The sequence below is a fragment of the Ciconia boyciana genome, chromosome 8 (assembly GCF_034638445.1).
Source record: "Ciconia boyciana chromosome 8, ASM3463844v1, whole genome shotgun sequence".
Classification (NCBI taxonomy): domain Eukaryota; kingdom Metazoa; phylum Chordata; class Aves; order Ciconiiformes; family Ciconiidae; genus Ciconia; species Ciconia boyciana.
In genome coordinates this window covers 34,162,365-34,180,388 of record NC_132941.1, presented here as the reverse complement: position 1 = coordinate 34,180,388, position 18,024 = coordinate 34,162,365, and the positions used below count along the sequence as shown (strand labels likewise).

The following is an 18,024-nucleotide window of genomic DNA, read 5'->3' as shown; positions in this document are numbered from 1 at the left end:
GACCTCAGGGGCCAGAATCCTTTACAGATATCTTCATCCATACTCAGGCTTTGTAGTTTGCTTGCTTGTCTTTTACTTCTCAGCATCTGCAAGCAATGTTTCTAGTTCGAGAAGCCAAATAATTTGTCAACATAAACTTGACATACAACCCCTTTACCCTCAAAATCTTAAAAAAAAAGTCAGTATTTAGTATTACAGAAGCAATGCTGCAAAGCCTGCGAGACAATTGTGGCAATGGATGATCGCATTTTTCTCCTCTGCAAGCTTTGTCCATCAACATTAATTTCTTCAGGTAATTTTATGTCCAATGCCTTCTTCCTGGTTTTGTTTTGTTTTCCATGATAGATAAGTGATAGGCATAAATTAATTGGAAGTGAATTCAGTGTAAGAGATCTATGAGAAATTCTTCTAGAAATGTCACGGTCTAGCCTGTCACTGAATACTTGTACAAGCCTTTATCCTGAGGATGGGTAACCAAAAATAATGTTTCCTTCTAAGTTATCACTGCCTATAAAAACAGTCAGAAATTACATAAGGTATTTTTGAGCATACTGTCAGGACACTGTGTACAAGAAACACCATGTAGCAGACAGTGGCTAGGCAATAAGTTAATTCTTAATATGCCAAATTTTCAAAACATTTATTTTCAGCCACTAGGTTTTAATACATGGAGTACTAAGTTCCAAGGATTAACCTAAATGGAACCTATGTAACTTTATGTACATATTTACCTTAAATAGGAAAAAAACCCAAAAGTACTTTTAAAAACTATGAGGTCCCTAAAGAGAATAACCCCACACAAGTTTATAATCACATGAGGATGGGCCATTTTCTAGAAATATCTGGTAATAAAGAAAGAACAGATAAGAACATGACTTTCTAAAAAGAATATGTTTAATGATGTTCACTTGCCAATTTACTTGTAGAACGACGAAGTGATCAGAAATACTAGCTATTTCAAAGGGACAGTAGAACTGCAATAAATCACTGCAATTCATATGGTCTTAAATTCCTAACTGAAATCTTTTAATAGTCGATTTCCACTATTTCCTTGTTTATTCTAGCATCTATTCCTTATGAAACACTACATTAACTATGTTTGTTAAGCACATTTCTGGAAGCATTTAAAGTATTTCTTGAAACAGTACATTACTGTGTGTTCCCTAGACTGTTATTTATGCCTCAGGAATCAACACCTAGTATCAGTTCTGCTAGAATTTGTAAACTGTCAGAATAATCTTTAAAGTTATGATAATCTAACTAAAGTAACTTCCTGATATTCACCACCATTTAAAGTGACTGACAGGTCAACACTTAGAGGAAAAAATGAAATAGTTAAATATTCATCAGCTTTGATAACTATTAACAAGCTTAAAAAAGCAAAAAATTTATATGCCTCAAAGGAGTTGTACTCATTGCCAAGATTTCAATTATAATTTGGTTTTTAAAAAATGTAGTCTATATAAAAACTTCATAATTTCATAAACATTAACTACATTTCATGATTCATACCATGTTTAGGACCAATAAATCTGATTTCTCCCAGCCTGCATTCTCAGTTCAAGACCATTATATTAAACTGAACAGGAATGTTAATAAAGCAAAACAATTATTTTCTTTAAGACTTTTTTTTAGTAAGAATACATTTTATTTGTGTGTCTCCTGCTATTTCCATTTATCCTACTCCTGCCTCAAGAAAAGAGAGCCAATTGTCTCCTCTTTCTATTGCAAGTGACATTTTACGTCATTGGGTTCCAGATCAACAAAGATTTCATGCCAAGGCTTTTTCTACATTTATACTTCTATTAAGCCATGCAAGGAAGCATACAAATGCATGTTATCAGAGGAACTATTAAACCATAAAGTTGAGGTCTGATCATTAGAACCAGAACTCGGCTACAACAGCAAGACTACCGTCCCCCTTTAAGAAATCCCACATTAAGGAGCTCATATCAATTTCTGTTTGCTTAAAGAAAGCCTCCATATAACTTACAAATATGCAAAGGAGAAGACATTCAAAAAACCATTCTGCACAAAACTTTTCAGCTATCATTTACAAATAAAAGTTCCTGAGAAGCAGCATATTTTGAAAATTTGTGATTGTGAAAATTTGTAAATTTGTGAAAATTACTTCATTAATTTTCCTAATTCCTTTATCAATTTTCATGAAAAATTTTACATGTAAGGATAAAAATACTGAGCTGTTCATAATGCGCATCTAATGAGCATATGCCTACACACATATGTGTATCATATGCATATATATATACATATATCCACACACATACACACACCCAACCATGAATGCAGAAGAGATCCTTTTTCTTTTTTTTTTAATTATATTCTCCCTTAACTTGGATTTCCTCATGACAAAAAAAAAGTGTCTTTTTGAAGAAAAGTACTGAATAACTTAGAAGAAATATACTTCAACCTGACTGAAACAGATAGTTGGGCTAAATGACTACTTTCACCTGAGATGACAACTTACATTCCCCATCTTCTCCAATATCTTTGTCTTATCAATTAATACCACAGGTTGCTCAAACTAAAGCTTCTGTAGTTAGCAACTACCTTTCAATAGTTACTAATCTGTTTCTGAATTTATGTGGAAAATGATAGAAAAAGGAACATGGAAACAACAATAGCCACTAACCTAGTAATAATATGAACGCAGAAAAACATCAAATGAACATCACACATAGGAAATTAAAACTGGGGAAACAGAAACAATACAAGAGCTCAAAAGCTACAAAGTGGCAGGAAAATAGAAACAAATGGGATAAACATCAAAGCCATTACACACACCTTCTGGAACAGAAGTGTTGGAGCAAACTAAAAGCTACTTGAGGTTATGATCTCTTTACATGGGGTTCTCAACAGACAGGAAACGGTTAGAAAGCATGGTCTCAACAGGATAAAGCTGTTTGCTAGCAACTGGTGAACATACAGTATGGTGGTATTTCTATCCTAGCACTACATATTTGAAAGAGTAATTTTAGAAGGATAGGAGGGGTGATTTATCTTTACTACAATCTTACATCAAGCAACTCAAGGCAGGGTAAAAACAAAGAAACAAAAAATCTAACCCATTTTTATTCTTTGAAAGAAATCTCTTAGGATTCTCTAGCTAGAACAGTAGCTTCAAGATCCAGAGACTATTTGCTGATGACTGACAAAAGCCTTGTTCATCATTCAAAGATAATTCCTTATTATATAATACCAAATGTGTTGTCCCTCCCCCACCTTAAGTACTCTATTAGTGTTCCATGAAGAATGTAAGTTTTGTATAATGGAAGCAAATGTGATCCATGCAACAACATATGGGAATGAGTATGTCCTTTGTCAAAGTGATTTTCACCAATAATTTTTTGAATGAATCAAGTTACTCAAATAAATTATTAATAATAAAAAATAAAATATTAACTTTCGTTTTTACACTTATGGACTGAAACTTAGAATACACTGTTGCTTTTCCCCAACAAATGTGAGCACAGCAACAATGAAACTTTAACCAGGAAAAACACAAATACAGATACCTATGACTTTAAAGTCCAGATATAGGAAAATATCTTACATATGATTAGATATGCAGCTTGAGCTGACTGTAACTTAAATAGTGCAGAAGGTGATTATTTTAAGAAGATAATTCTAAGTTTAATTACTTATTTTAAAAGAAGTGTTTGTAATAAAAGTTTAAATAAGAGGGTTGCAAAAGAACACAAGGGATGCACAGCAGGAAGGATACCACTCTCACATTCAGCACATAATCTCTTAAACAATGCTAACTTGTATGAAAGCAAGTGTCATAGAATTGGGGAATGAAAAGCAGAAAGTCATACCCAAGAAGGAATGGCACGTTTTACTCACAGAACTCCTCCTCCAGGAGGTTTGCGTAAATTTATCAGCATACACGCACGTTGCCCCTGTAGGTTTTTGACTGTCTTTCTGGCAGTTACATCTAGTGGCCTTAATCACCCCCAAAAAAAGAGAAAGGAGAATTTGTTAGAAAATAACTAAGACACTTGAAAAGCACAGCCAAGGCGCAGCGTTCAAACATCATGCATTACTTGGCAGTATAGCACAATATGATTAAGCTGTAGAAACTAGCATTTACAGTGCTGCACAACTGCTTCTCTTCCCAAAGCATATTTAGAAATAATTTAGAGTAAATGTTGATTTTTGAAAAGGGTTTTTGATTTACTTAAATTTCTGAAGCACCACATTTTTTAAGTCACCTTTTAATAACTATGAATAAAAGTTTTACCTATCTTTACAGCAGAGTTCCTTAGCTGCAACAAAGTTTTCAGTTACTACAGTAATTAGGTATATGGCCTACCAGGAAGGAGAGATTTCCTTGAAGAAATCTTTGAAGGCTGATGGTAAGAGTAAGAGTAAGTGTACTGAAAAAAACAACACTTAATGCAAAATACTAATAGACAAGACAATTTGTTTTGGTATCCTGTGATCTGGAATGTTGTTTAAGCAGAGCAGAAAGCAAAATCTTAACCTTTCATTTTTGTTTTAGAGGGAATAATCACATGCTAGACAGGGAGAGGATGAAGACCACAGGTCAGTTTCAGTGCATATATGCATAAAAGCACACGCTAAACATTTCATTAGAGATTATAGTGACACAAGACTGTCTCCAGCCATGATAAATAAATATGGTGTGCACCTCCTGACACCTCATCTACTCTACTTAGAAGATCTTGCTGTGGCTTGAAAATGTGGGGCTATTTTACAAGAATTGTCACAGCAGGTGAGTTTACCAGAACCAAATACAGAGATACACATGGCAAAATCCAAAGTTAACTCAGAACAAGAGCAAAAAGCAAAAAGGCATATGTTACTTTTGCTTGAGAAGTTACGTGTCCACCTGAACCTAATTTATGGTAAAAGTGCCTCCATAACTTTTATTTATTTGGCCAATTTAATCTTACTATTCAACATAGTTTGTTTTAAAAAAGAATGAGCTCTGAATACTACCTTGCTCGGCCTTAAATTCTATGGTGGAATTCTTTATTAAACTAATGTCCAGTAGGGGAAAGGAGAGGGAGAAAATAGCAAAAAAACTTCAAGCAGAATGATAGGCCTGACACTTGTTTAAGCATAAAAATATTTTTAAAATTAAGTACCTTATATTTGCTCATTGTTATTTCTGAACAGCTTCTAGAATTTTATGTTCAAAGTGGTTTTTTGGAAATGAAATATATTTAACAATCATATAAACATCCTTGCTTAGTGCCACACATACAAATCATGACTTGCCTACAGAATTAAAGATCCCAGGTGTACAGTGGCAAACGCACTAGAACATGTAGAATCAGTCTGCTAACTGAACAGTTACAGACCCATGAGTCACGTGGGTCTAAACAGAACCCAAATCTATCTTTGTTATAATGAAAGTGTAGGCAAAAAATTAGACACCTAGCCCTCTTAAAGCCTTCGTAAGAATTCCCTATTGAAGTTACACTCTGCAGCGCATACTTCAGATATTGTTAAACATTTAGCATTATACTTACAAGTTGATGCTCTAATTGGTTGATTGTTTCATCCTTTTTCTTCAGTTCATCTTTAAGCTGCCTGATCTCATTCAGCAGATCGTCCATCTGCAATAGAACAGCGGGCAATATGAGGTTTTCTATAAGGGCTACACAATCTAAAACAACACTTCTACAGGATATATTATATCAGATGTTCACAGAAGACTGGCAGTAACATTAGCACATGCTTTCCTTCTCTTATTCACATGGTGAGATGGGCTGTAGGCATACAACCTAAAGAGTGAAGAAACTTGACTAGAAGTCTCTTTAAAAGACAGAGTTGAGCCGACCCACTAAATTTTCAGGCTATATAAGTAAGTCAGCTGCATTTTTGATGCAGTAATTCATGTCTTGTACAAGTAACTGGCATCATAGAGATGAACATCCCTAGCCATCAAATACTAGCTATACTCCTCTTTATACAACAAAAAATACTGAAGCTTAAAGGTTAAGTGAACTTATGATTAACATAAAATGATAGAAACAAGAAAAAAAATCATTTAGAAACATAAGTATAACTACGTTTACTGAATGCAAACAGCACAACTGATTTGAATACATCCTACTAAAAACTGAAGACTTATAATTATGCAAAGTTCAGACACTAAAAAAATTGTTAAATATGCAAGAATTTTTTTTTTAAAGAATTTTTCATCACAAGGTAATTTTAATGTATTTTATAACTGTGCCATTATAGCTACTCCATAAATTAAGAGGCATACTTCCATTTAGTAGCATACATCTACTATTTCAGTTTCACTGAAGATGCTATTAGTTACTGCTTTAGGACAACACCCAGACTGATTTGTCATGCAATTTTTCAAACCACATGACAGTATCAGGTAAAGTGACAATTCAAAATGTCAGTTAAACCTATAATTTTTTTGTTATGAAGTTAAAAAGCAATACTTTTTCCTCTAGGAATTAAGACTAATGTTTTGAGGGAGGTGATTGTAGAAGGACAAGCACAACAAATACATCAGACAGGATTAAAGAAAAAAGAAGGTGTAAATGTTAACAATGTAGAAGCCAGAGTTGCTAAAGAATTATGCATATGGATCTACAGCTTTGGCAAACCTCTTAAACCCTGAAACCAGAATTTGGACAGATGACCTTCAAACAGGAATAAGACTGAAATTGTTCTTCCCTTTCAAGAAGTATTTCTAATTTCATTGTATCTTCAACAAGTATTGTTCCCCTACTCTAAGTGCAGGATTAGTGATTTTTCTGTATTGATTTTACAATAAGAGCCTCAAGCAATGCTATAAAACCTTAGCACTGTAGAAAGCACAACATTACAAGTCTGTGACCATAAAAGATGATCCTTTTTGGAATATCCATTGTGATTGCTTCTTCCTTTAATACCCATTCCAAAACAATAAACACATCTTTGACTTTGTGGGGTTCACATTGTTTTTAAGTTACGTCTGCAATACCCGCATTATCTCAGGGAAAACTTACTTTAGATGAAAGAATTTTAAACTGAAGTCAACAATAAATGTAATGAAAGAGCAAGTAACTGTAGAAGTATGGTATGATTACACTTCAAAGCAAAGATTGTCTTTACAAATTCTAATACTTATCAAGCAGGCAGCAAATTTTTGAAAGAAGTTACTTTACAGCTGTTAATTCCCACAACTGCTACAAATACCAAATGGAAAAGTTATTTTAATCATTTAAACTGTGCTAGCATTTGTAAGTATGTATATTAAGAGATCAAATAAACCCTTCCATTTTAACAAAACTGAAAAGATGAAGTATATAAACATTTGCTAGGTTTGCATTTAAATGGATGAAAGAAGCAAGCAGCACTACTTCACAGTGACACAGAAGTCTTTGTGTTTTTTAAACACAAACAGGCTTGTATCTCTCACTCTACAGAGTAAATCAGCGTCATTTACCTTAAAAGTTGACTCAGGTTCTTGTGGTTCTGGACTTGATGGAACTGAGAGTGGGATGTCCTGGGGCGACACATTTTCATCATTCTATCAGAGAACAAAAACAAGAACAAAAGCTCAAACTAATTGCTGAAACAACTCCCTTGCAAACTTGCTTTTAAGAATGGAGAAGCATCACCTCTCTGCAGAACCTGTTACAACGTCTGACCTCTCTCACTGTGAATTTTCCTTTTTTTCTCTGATATGAATGCCTCCCTTGCTGCAGCATGTGCACAGTGCCCAAACAGGGCCCATGAACAGCCTCCCTCTCCTCACAAAGCTGAAGGAACAGCAGCAGCTATGTCAAAGTGTGTTGATTTTGCAGAAAAATCTGGTAAAAACTGGCCATCGTGTTCAAATGTGTTATATCAGGAAGGAACGGTGATGCTATGCCATTTTAAAAGCTTCATTTCCTCCAGTATCCATTCAAATAATATGTCTGAGCAATATCAATATATACAGCCAAAATATTTCAGCTAGGAATTCTTAACTAAAAAAAGCAACATTTGCTACTGGGCACACTAATACAAAATTAATTCACAGCCATCAGAACTAAATATCAGTTATAAAAACGGGAATCACATCGAAGTATTCTTTCCCTCACCATGACAGCCATGAATTCCGAAGTTAAGAACAGCAAGTAGAAACAGAAATAACCAAAGATGCCAGAAGATGATTGCCTGGATATGTCCTGAAGCACTTAAACTCTCGTGACAAAAACACTCAGCCATTACATGCAGTACTCACAGTACTCTAAACCTGTGGTGCTCAACCCTGAAGAGGTTCAGTTAAGTTACAGAGTCAAGTCACAGACTGAACAACTAACAGTGTATTGTCGTGATACGTCCTCAGGTTTGTACTGTGATGTTGTGTCCAATCTTAGTGTGACACAAAACTACAGTACAATTACAGTATAGTTATTTTATGGTAATGGAAGATCATAACCACCATTTCCTTGGTGTAAAAAGATTTATTCATCCCCCCCTTTCTGTTAATCTCCTCCCCTCTGCTACCTTCTTAAAGAAAAAATAATCTTCTACTTTACAGTATCTTGTCCTTTATTTTTTAGGGTTCTTAGAGCAGAGTTTCTTTACGAAATGACCTCACTGCCTAAGATTGCATTTGTAGAATCTAAGAGCAGCATGTCTCAAAACCTGTCTAAAACCACTCTGAGGCTGAGCCAGCAACTCCCCAAAACCACAAGAGTAAAACTGCAGCTCAAATGCTAAAGATCAATTAAGGGAAAAACCCACAATAGATCTATTTATGTTCTTTATGTCCGCGAGGTATCTTTTTTGCTTTTAATCCATAAGAAATATTTCTTATACATTTTTAACTAAACTGCAGAGAAACATCAACAAGATTATCCAGATGCAAAAAAGCAAAAAAATAAAACTGATGAACTCTTAACAATTAAATTTTTATTTTTTCCTATAGTCAGTGATTACTTGCAGTCAAAATATGCACAACCATCACCAGACTTAAAAATACTAAGAACTATCATACAATTCCAAATTGCTTTTACCATACTACTAACAATTAAATTTAATTTCCATCACTTAGGTGTAATTTTATATCTTGAAGTTTTTTGGTATTGTTTTGTTGGTTTGTTTGGGTTTGGTTGGATTTTTTGTTTGGTTGGGTTTTTTTTTTAAACTTCCTGGCCTTTATTTTTTTTCTAAAGAAAAAAATTTAAAAAAATAATTTGACTGTGAGACCAGTCAAGTTTCAAGGCTTCTGACTCCTTGACATAGCAAATATTTCAGCTTACACTGTCCAACACAGCTGTATTCAATTCACAAGTAGCTTCAATTCACAAGTCCCTTCTGGGCAGATCACCAGCAAGTGACAGGCTGATGAAGCAGCAGTTTACAGTCTATGTTATGAACAAGTTCTAATAGTGTGTTTTGAAGTAATTTGCACAATACTATCATAAAGAAACAGACATTATTTAATCCAAAACATTTCTAAAATGCTAGAGGAAATGAGCAATTAGAATAATAGAATCATTTACAGATTAACAGATTTTATATATTATATTATTTTGTATTTATCTTATATTCTAGAATTAACAGATTTCATCAACATTTGTTGTTTTAAACAGCTATTCAAACAAATATACACACTTAGAAGAAAAGCTACATCAGACAGTCACAGTTATAATTGTGAAGGAGTAATCATGAGAATGGAAAAAACAAGACAAGACAAACTATTCCAAGCAAATGTATCTTGCATGGCTTTTAAAAGCTCTATTGCTGATACCTCTGGTATACCTTTTATTCCCATTAAAACGCATACAAGTGGAGCAATAAAACATTCCACAACAGCAGATTAAGACCTAATTGCAAAGAAAGTTAGTATGTCACATATTCTCTGGTGATTTAAATCAAGTACTTCAGCCCTATGCTATACCTGGCTAATATTCACTAGCAAAGCAAGAACTAAGTTCATTAGCATCAATTCCCTTACCACTGTCTTAATTATCTTAATACATATAATGAACACAGAGCAACTGAAAAAAAAATTCAGTTCTAACACTATAAGCGGGAACTTAAGCATCCCATTGTGAACAGATGCTAGGATTAATCTATGAAACTTCTTGTTTTTCTTTTTCTTTCTTGCTCATCGTATTGCTAAAATGAGATTGGGGAAGGGGAAATTGGCAGAATAAGGCTATCCACATACAAAAAAGATTAGAATTAGCAAAGAGACAATAGAATTAGCAAAACAAATGCAACTGGTTATATGCACATGCTATTTTTGGTAGCCTAGAAATTATATGCTAAGATATCATCAAATGTTGGAAACTTGGAAAGAACATATACTTTTAATGTTTAGGTAAAATTGTAATAAACTTTATAAAGGTATCATCATATTGTAATGGGCAATATAAAAAGCTGCTACCTCTTGGTTTTTACCTAGCATTCTTACAGTAGTAGAATACAGTATTTGTTATGGTATAATCACATCTTCGGAGCAGTTGCACTAGCCTCATTTATACCAAATGTAAAAGATGCTTGCAAAAACAACAACTCAGGATAGTTTGTTAGCCATACCAAAAACAAATGCTTATCAAATGCATTGAAAAATAAGTTCTACTTATAAACATAAGCAGCAACAAAACATTTTAATCTAATTTCGTTAGCAGAAGATCGCTTTTGAAAAACAGCAGCATTAGAAGGAAAAAAAAAAAAGTTTTTCGTATTTGTAACTATTTCCTAAATTTAAAACATCACAACAAACTACTCAAAACTCATACATTCTGGCAATCCTGGCACAGCTATTTTTAAACATTACTGGCAGTTTAGGCATGAAGCAACCCACAGTATGTAAACTGACAGAGGACTAATGTTGCAGACATTCACATTTAATTAGTTATGTAGGGATAGGCTTTAGTTATAGATTGATTATTTTAACCTAATATAAATTCATATATATATATATTCGCATGCAACATTTAATCAAGAACATGTTTATTTAAGAAACAGTCAACTAATACAGTAGTGACTGATTATTTCACATTCTTCTTCTTGTTGCTATGAGTATCAGCAACCCATTTGAATCGCCACCTGTCTACAGTGATTTTCAACTCAATTGCATTTACTGGAAAGTTTTTTCTGGACTTAAATCAACAGCATACACTCCAGCTTTTGGCCAGTTTTGGGTGGTCCCTATGTAATAAACTGAGGTAATCACATGCCTCAAGATAGATTTTAAAGTGGCTTATAAAATTACAGCAAACCTGGAGTCAGAAACCATTATGAAATACGCCAGCAAGACTTAGAAATTCATCCTAAATTTACTAATAGCTACATAAATGGAACAGCTGGTTGTGGTGGAAAAAATCCACACACAAATTCCCTTCAAACACTTTTAGAACACTCAAAGACTAAAAGGTTGCTCTGAAAAAAAAACTTTACACTAACTTTTTGAAGAAGAGATATAATTCACCACCTGTCTAACAACATTTTAGTATTTATCAGCATAGTGCCTATACAACAAATCCAGAGGAATGTCTAAAGCTTTACAACCATGACTATCAAAGTAGCCCGATTTCATGCTGAATATTATTTCAGCTTCATATTCCTTTGCAAAGGGTATCTGCCGAGAAGATTGATACCATCTTAGTTTTCTACAAACCAGTTGCTTTTATTGTTTTAGGACAAACTCAGTAAGAGCTACAGATACAATTTTTAAGTGTACATGTAGGTAAAATATGTAACAATCCTTTCTTCCCCGAGTGTTAACTCTGTCATGAACCTGATTTCTCTGGACAATTAATTTTCTACATGCCAAATATTTTTATATACCCACTTCCAAATGTTACAGTCTAACTGAAGCACTTGATTATATTCTCAAGTCTGCATCTGTCATTTTTAATCCATCTCAAGAACATAAGCTAAAGGTTATGGGAATAACCCTCCATCATGGCTGTCACAGGTACACCACAACTCACCCAAAGACAAAGAGCCACAAATTGAAACCTATGTTTTTGAGTGGCTGTACTTAACATGCTCTGATGCCAATATTTTACAAGTGTGAAATCTTTAGTACGAATGACATACAAATCCCTGTGCTTGCTTCACCTTACAAATTCCCAAAGAACTGACTTATTGCTTTTGGTAAACAGAATACTAAACATTAATTTTTATTTAGTGACAGATTATTATTTACAAAGAAGTGTATCAGATACAAGTATTTAGTCAAGAACGGCCTAATAAAAAACCTCACTACCTTTCTAATCTACTGTGCTGATTATACACAGCAGCAGTTTACCTACTATAGATTGTTGGGCTTTGAGCACTGCTGTATTTCTACTGATAAACAGTTCAGAAGCTAAAAAATGCCACATTTGCTTGTATTTTCTCTTATCGTCTCAGCAGCTACATGTTCTCATTTTATGTGCCTCTATTTTAAAAAGAAAAAAATACAACCAAAAGAAAAGTCAAGCTCCATGACTAAATACACCATAATAGTCCTGGGAACATATTTCAACATTAAAAACATGCACCTTCTATACAGCATACAGACGGTGCAGCTGTTCTCACTGCCTATCCTTTCCATATTCCTTTTTCCCCTTGCTTTCTTTGGGTGATATTACTTGCAGGCTTTAGTTAAAGGCACATGTAAAATAAAGAAGAATTGTAGAACTTCCAGAAGAATAGGAGACTAAATAGAGGGTATTCTCTCAGAAGAAAATATCCCATATTGTCTCAGAGGAAGATACAAAGCTCAAAGCTTAAAGACAATAGATGTTTTCATTATACTAATGTATTTTAAATTCTTGTGTTACAAAAATCAACACATTAGAAGCAAAACCATTTTCAGCAATTATCTTGTGGTTCCCTAACAGCATAAGTTGCCTTTTAACATGCAGGATTTTAAAATAATATACTACTACAAGTATACCAATAATTTCATCTTGGTAATTCTTTCAACATTCCAGCATCTACAGTTCATGAAGTTGAAAAATGCTAAACAAACATTTCTAAAGTTTATCAAGGTTTATTAAAGTTTTATCAAGGTCTAGTCTTTGATTCCCAATTCAACATCTTCTCCGGTACAAATTACTCATTTGAATAGTCTCCTTTGCTAACAGCATTCTTATAAAGATGCAAACAGAAAATTCATTAAGTGTCCATCAAGTAGAGGGTGCTATTCACCTGCTGACTACTTGGCATTTTGAGTGTAGTTTCATTCAAATATCACTACAAACGAGTGTCATACAGTTTCCATTGCTCAGTCAAATGCTGTTATAATGATAGTCCAACAGCTAACCAACTGTTTAAACTTAAAATTTGTCAATTTTATTTGCTATTGTTTGTTGATTTCTTTTGTTCTGTTTCTTTCAAGCACAGTTAAGCCAGAGGTGAACTATTGTGTGGCTAAAAAAAAAAAGTAACAATCGTAGGTGCAATTTATACAGCTTAATACATGACACAGAAACCTTTGTATTTCATTAATTAAATCTGTTTGTTCTTTATCTTCAGGCTTCTTATAACAAAGATAAATATCTGACAGATCTCACTAGATGCAAAAAGAAAATAACACAATGAATATGTATTCCAAAGGGACTCAAGTGACTTACTAATCTAAAGCCTCAGCAAAAATATATCGGCGCATTTAACAATTTTGCACTACAGACTTTGTTTTTTTCCTTCATACCTCTTTATACAAATAGGCTAGCCATATCTGATAAGTTACAATGAAGATTTGTCTTTGAAAAATAAATTTCTTTTCTATTCATGAAAGGTAAGTTGAAAAGAAATGGTTTTTATAAGAAGTGCCTCCCCCAGAAAACAGGGCTTCACAGATCTCAGTTCTGTGAATTGCTTCATGTTTCAGTCCTCCTCAAAATATCAGTAAGTGCTTATATGAGATAAGACAAGGTAGTTGCAAATCATTGCTGCCAGTCTTGAGAGGAAGTTACTACAGAGGATGGTCACTCCTTGCCTAGATCAAAGGCTCCAGGGCATCAGAAGCAGTATAATTCTTATTTAAATAAGGATGTTCTAACACATTAGCTCTGTAGCCTCAACCTACAGCAGCAAGTTTAAGAAGGAAGACATTTTTAAGGTCAGAAGAAAACTTATTTACTGTTAAGTATGCAAATGAAGTACCTTAGTCAATGTTTAAGAGGCATTAACATTTAGGTGTCAATTATTATTAGTTAGACTTCCAAAGCATTTTCTTCTTACAATACAAAGTTAGTGCTCCAGTTAAGCATTAAGTGAGAATATTCACCAGTAGTTCAACATCTCCCTGTAAATAATTACAACTGCATTTAGTGAAAGAAGAACGTACATTTTTCACTCCATATAAGCTAGTATAACATTACTGCAAAATCAGAGAAGGTTATACTTGTTACAGTGAAAATTAAAAAAAAACAACCAACCAACAACCTCCACATGAGATAAGATTCCTATTCCTGATTTCACTGTTTGAAGACAGAGAAAGATGGCAGTATGTGAGGAGTAAGCAGACTCATGTGTACTGCTGGCATTGTTATCCTGGTCACACAGAGTTCAGGAAAGGCTAGACTACTCAAATAACTACTTATTTTTCCCAGCAGAACTGGGAACACAAGACCAAACCCATGCTGTTGCAGCTATGTTCCTAGTAATATTCAAGATAATTTATATACAGTTATGTGAGCTACAGTCACAGCAATGAATCCAGTATAGCACATTAAGTTTCCCTAGGAATCTGCTAGTTATACTGTAGAGCATAGCACATAATGAATCTAAGTCACACTACAGTTGATTAGATAATTGTATAAAATTGAGTTTAATTACTGTATCTTACTATCTTACTACAACTGTTCCTACGAGACCTCATGCCTAAGACCTGACTACAGCTCTATTTCTACCTATCCAAATTAAATTATATTGCTAAAAGTCATAACTGGAAAAAGGTAACACATACATTTAAATGTATAATATAGGTGAAGCAAAGATAAGAAGTTCTGCTTCCTTTACCAAAGCTATTGTTTGGAAGGAACTGACTTTGTATCTTGCTTTTTTACATTTTGTAAAAAGAAGCCTGTCATATGACCTGGACTGAGATCAAGTCCTAGTTCAGTGTTCAGACCGCTAAAGTTCATGTAATTGTTTTCAAAACTATATTTCTGTTCTTTACCATAAGAAAAAAATAATTGCAATATTTTTACTCATTTCTGTTAGTATAAAGCTCAATATTTTCAGGAAAGGTTTAACACTTAAAAATAATGACAAAATATTTCATACAAGTTTTACTCTGTTTAGTAAATAAAGGTATTAAAGGTCTAAAGTTTTCCCTTCTGTAGCAGGTTAATTTACTTTACATTACTATTCACATTGTTTGATTAAAAGGCTAAATAATACACAGAGAGCAGAATAAACATTCAGAAGTCCAGTGATGAGTTTTGTTCAGAAGCAGCAAGTTAAAACAGGGGGCAGTTAGGTCAGGAAAACACAGAGAAGTAGGCTTGACAAAGTTTGAAGGGAAGAATAATACTTGTTACTACAAAACTCGCTATTACAGGGAGGAAAGGGGAGATGATCAAGTTTTTCGCAAGAGAAGCAGCAAATTTTGAAGAACGTACATATTAGGACTAAGTGTTTCTTCTGTGAGTTTAAGTTTTTTAAAAATCTTACTCTGAGCTACTTGAGGCAAGGTTTGTGTTCTGTAACCTTTTAGAAAGGTCTGGCTATTATAAACTAGATCAGGATTTCAAATACAATATTCTGCAGGGCCACACACTATTTGGCTATAACACGCACGCCTTTACACAATGAACTACACATACACGGATCATCTGTCTAGTTGTTTAATTGTCCTTGTGTTAAAGGCATTAAAAGCTCTGGATAAAAATTTCCCTGCTATCTCATGTGCTAATTGCATGCTTGAGGCTGTTGGAGGCACAGTTTATGCAGTCCACTACTCAGACATTAGGCTCTAAGAACACATCTTCCCTCTCTGACACTACATTATTTTTGTTACAATTGTCTTTCTGATTTTGTCAGTGGAAAAACATCTCTAGTATTCTTCGTTACCATCAGAAGCAAATGGTCACATTTCTAAAAGGCACAGTCATACCCTTGAATTAGCCTCAAGGTTGATTTACTTTTTGTTTTGCTGTGTTTTGTTTTAGTGTCTTACTTATAGGGCACAAACTTATTTCCATTACATTATCCTGTTAGAAAAGAACAGCAGTAAATCTAGTATTAAAGCAGACATCATACAGATACTTTTCAATGCTAATCTGCATATGCCTCCAAAGAAAGTCTCATGGACTTTTTTTTAAAGGAAGCAAAGGAATATTTGTAGCTGAAATGCCGTACTTCTGAGTCATCCAGCAGTTTACCAGCTCTCACAATTTGCCAAGTTTTGAGGTGAAATTAAAAAGCTCCTTAAAAGTTTATGACAATTCAGTGATTTCATACACTAAAAAGGTTAAAGTTGAGCACTTACAATAGAGATGACCCAGTAGGATTTGCTAAGCTTCTTGTCAAAACCACAGAAAAGAATGAGGAAAACAAAGCCTTAAGAAAAAGCTATTACCATTGACTTGCTAATGCAAGTTTGATCAATGGGATTGATTTTCATATTTTTTAAATTTTTTTTTTTTTACTCCCAGCTTTTTAGGATCTTATTAAATAAAAGCTTGTCTTCACATCCACTGATTTTTTTTTTTAATTTAGCATTATTTCCTCAGAGAAGCAGAATACCAATATTTAATATTTTTCACAGTCAGTAAAGTGATGAACAAGCAGAAGTAGTACTATTTTAAATAGCAATAAAAGTGCACACTTTTTGAACACTGTAATTCAATGCATAAAGGAAATGACAATAGCCTAATAAAGCCAAACAGAACATTAGCCCATCTAGGCTCACTCTCCAATACACTTTACTGCTTTTGTTCCATTTAAACAGCTCACCTGGTGCAGTAATCTCTTCAGTTTCAATAACTGAGTTTTTACAGCTGTGCAGTCTTGGACCATGTGCCGAAGTGTCATTTCATCAAGCATCACAGTATTCTCCGGTAAACCCACCAGCTGTCTAGGAGCCTGGTAAAAATTTGGTGCTCCATAGCTTTCAAAGTGACCAATAGGAGATTCTAGGTAGTTTGATCCCCTAAAAAAATAAACAAACAAAAACAAACAAAAAAACCCCACAGTGATGACAAACTAAAGCTAGAGAGCATTTAGTAAAAAATAAAGTGTTATGTAACATGGGCTATATTCACATACTGTGGCATACAGCAGAAAATAAATAAATCAGAAAACGTCAATCCTATTTCACTTAAATACTGGGCTCTCCTTCCCACTTCCATAAATCTCTCGCAGACTAACAACTACAGTACCCTAAAACCAGTTTGCTCATCAGGATTTCTATGAACTCTGTCATTCAAACTAAACTGTAAGAACTATATGATTACAATTAATTTGTTTTTTTAAATTAAAAATTAAAAAGCTGTCCAAGCTTACAAAATGCAAGTAATAGGACAGTGTAATTTTTTCCACAGAACACATACAGTAATTTAATCAAGCATTTATAATATCATATAAACCCAAGTAACAAATTTTTGGATTAAAAACCATGACACAAACAAAAGTTTTGAAAAGAAATCATTATAAACCTCAGTGATGCTCCCACTCAGACATGCTATTTATAGACACACAACTATCCTGAAAATGTCTTGTACTCAGTATCACTTGAGACCCTTTAGTGCCAAAAGAGATTTCTCATCACAGTATTTTAATTGTTTGGGAGAAAACAGACAAGTCCTTTACCTGTTCAAATCATTTTTACCATGGATATAGTGATCAGTATGGCCAAGATGATAGTGATCTTGTGTATTCCATCGCTGTTGTGGTGCTCTTTTCCAGAATCCTTCCTGATGTTGCCTAGCATTTCTGTCTTGTCTATCATAACGGCTCATATTTTCACATTCCTCTACAGAGAGCATAAAGTAAAAAAAAAAAAATTTATAAAATTTGTTCCTAAGACCTTGTAAATAAAATATTTAATATGTGCTGGTAACAGATGCAGTGTAAAATCTG

The 18,024-nt window shown here is 33.8% G+C and overlaps 1 protein-coding gene across 10 annotated transcripts in view; it reads right to left on the bottom strand.

Annotated features, from left to right (window-relative positions):
- Window positions 1-18,024, bottom strand: part of CCSER2 (coiled-coil serine rich protein 2) — a 77,433-nt gene that overhangs the window by 18,342 nt on the left and 41,067 nt on the right. For all 10 annotated transcript variants that reach the window (XM_072869849.1, XM_072869847.1, XM_072869846.1 and 7 more), the window contains 5 exons: window positions 17,755-17,917; window positions 16,900-17,095; window positions 7,445-7,528; window positions 5,523-5,609; window positions 3,868-3,966 (listed from right to left, as the gene is read on the bottom strand). In XM_072869849.1, coding sequence (XP_072725950.1) covers window positions 3,868-3,966; window positions 5,523-5,609; window positions 7,445-7,528; window positions 16,900-17,095; window positions 17,755-17,917 — 629 coding nt within the window. The remainder of the gene's footprint in view (window positions 1-3,867; window positions 3,967-5,522; window positions 5,610-7,444; window positions 7,529-16,899; window positions 17,096-17,754; window positions 17,918-18,024) is intronic.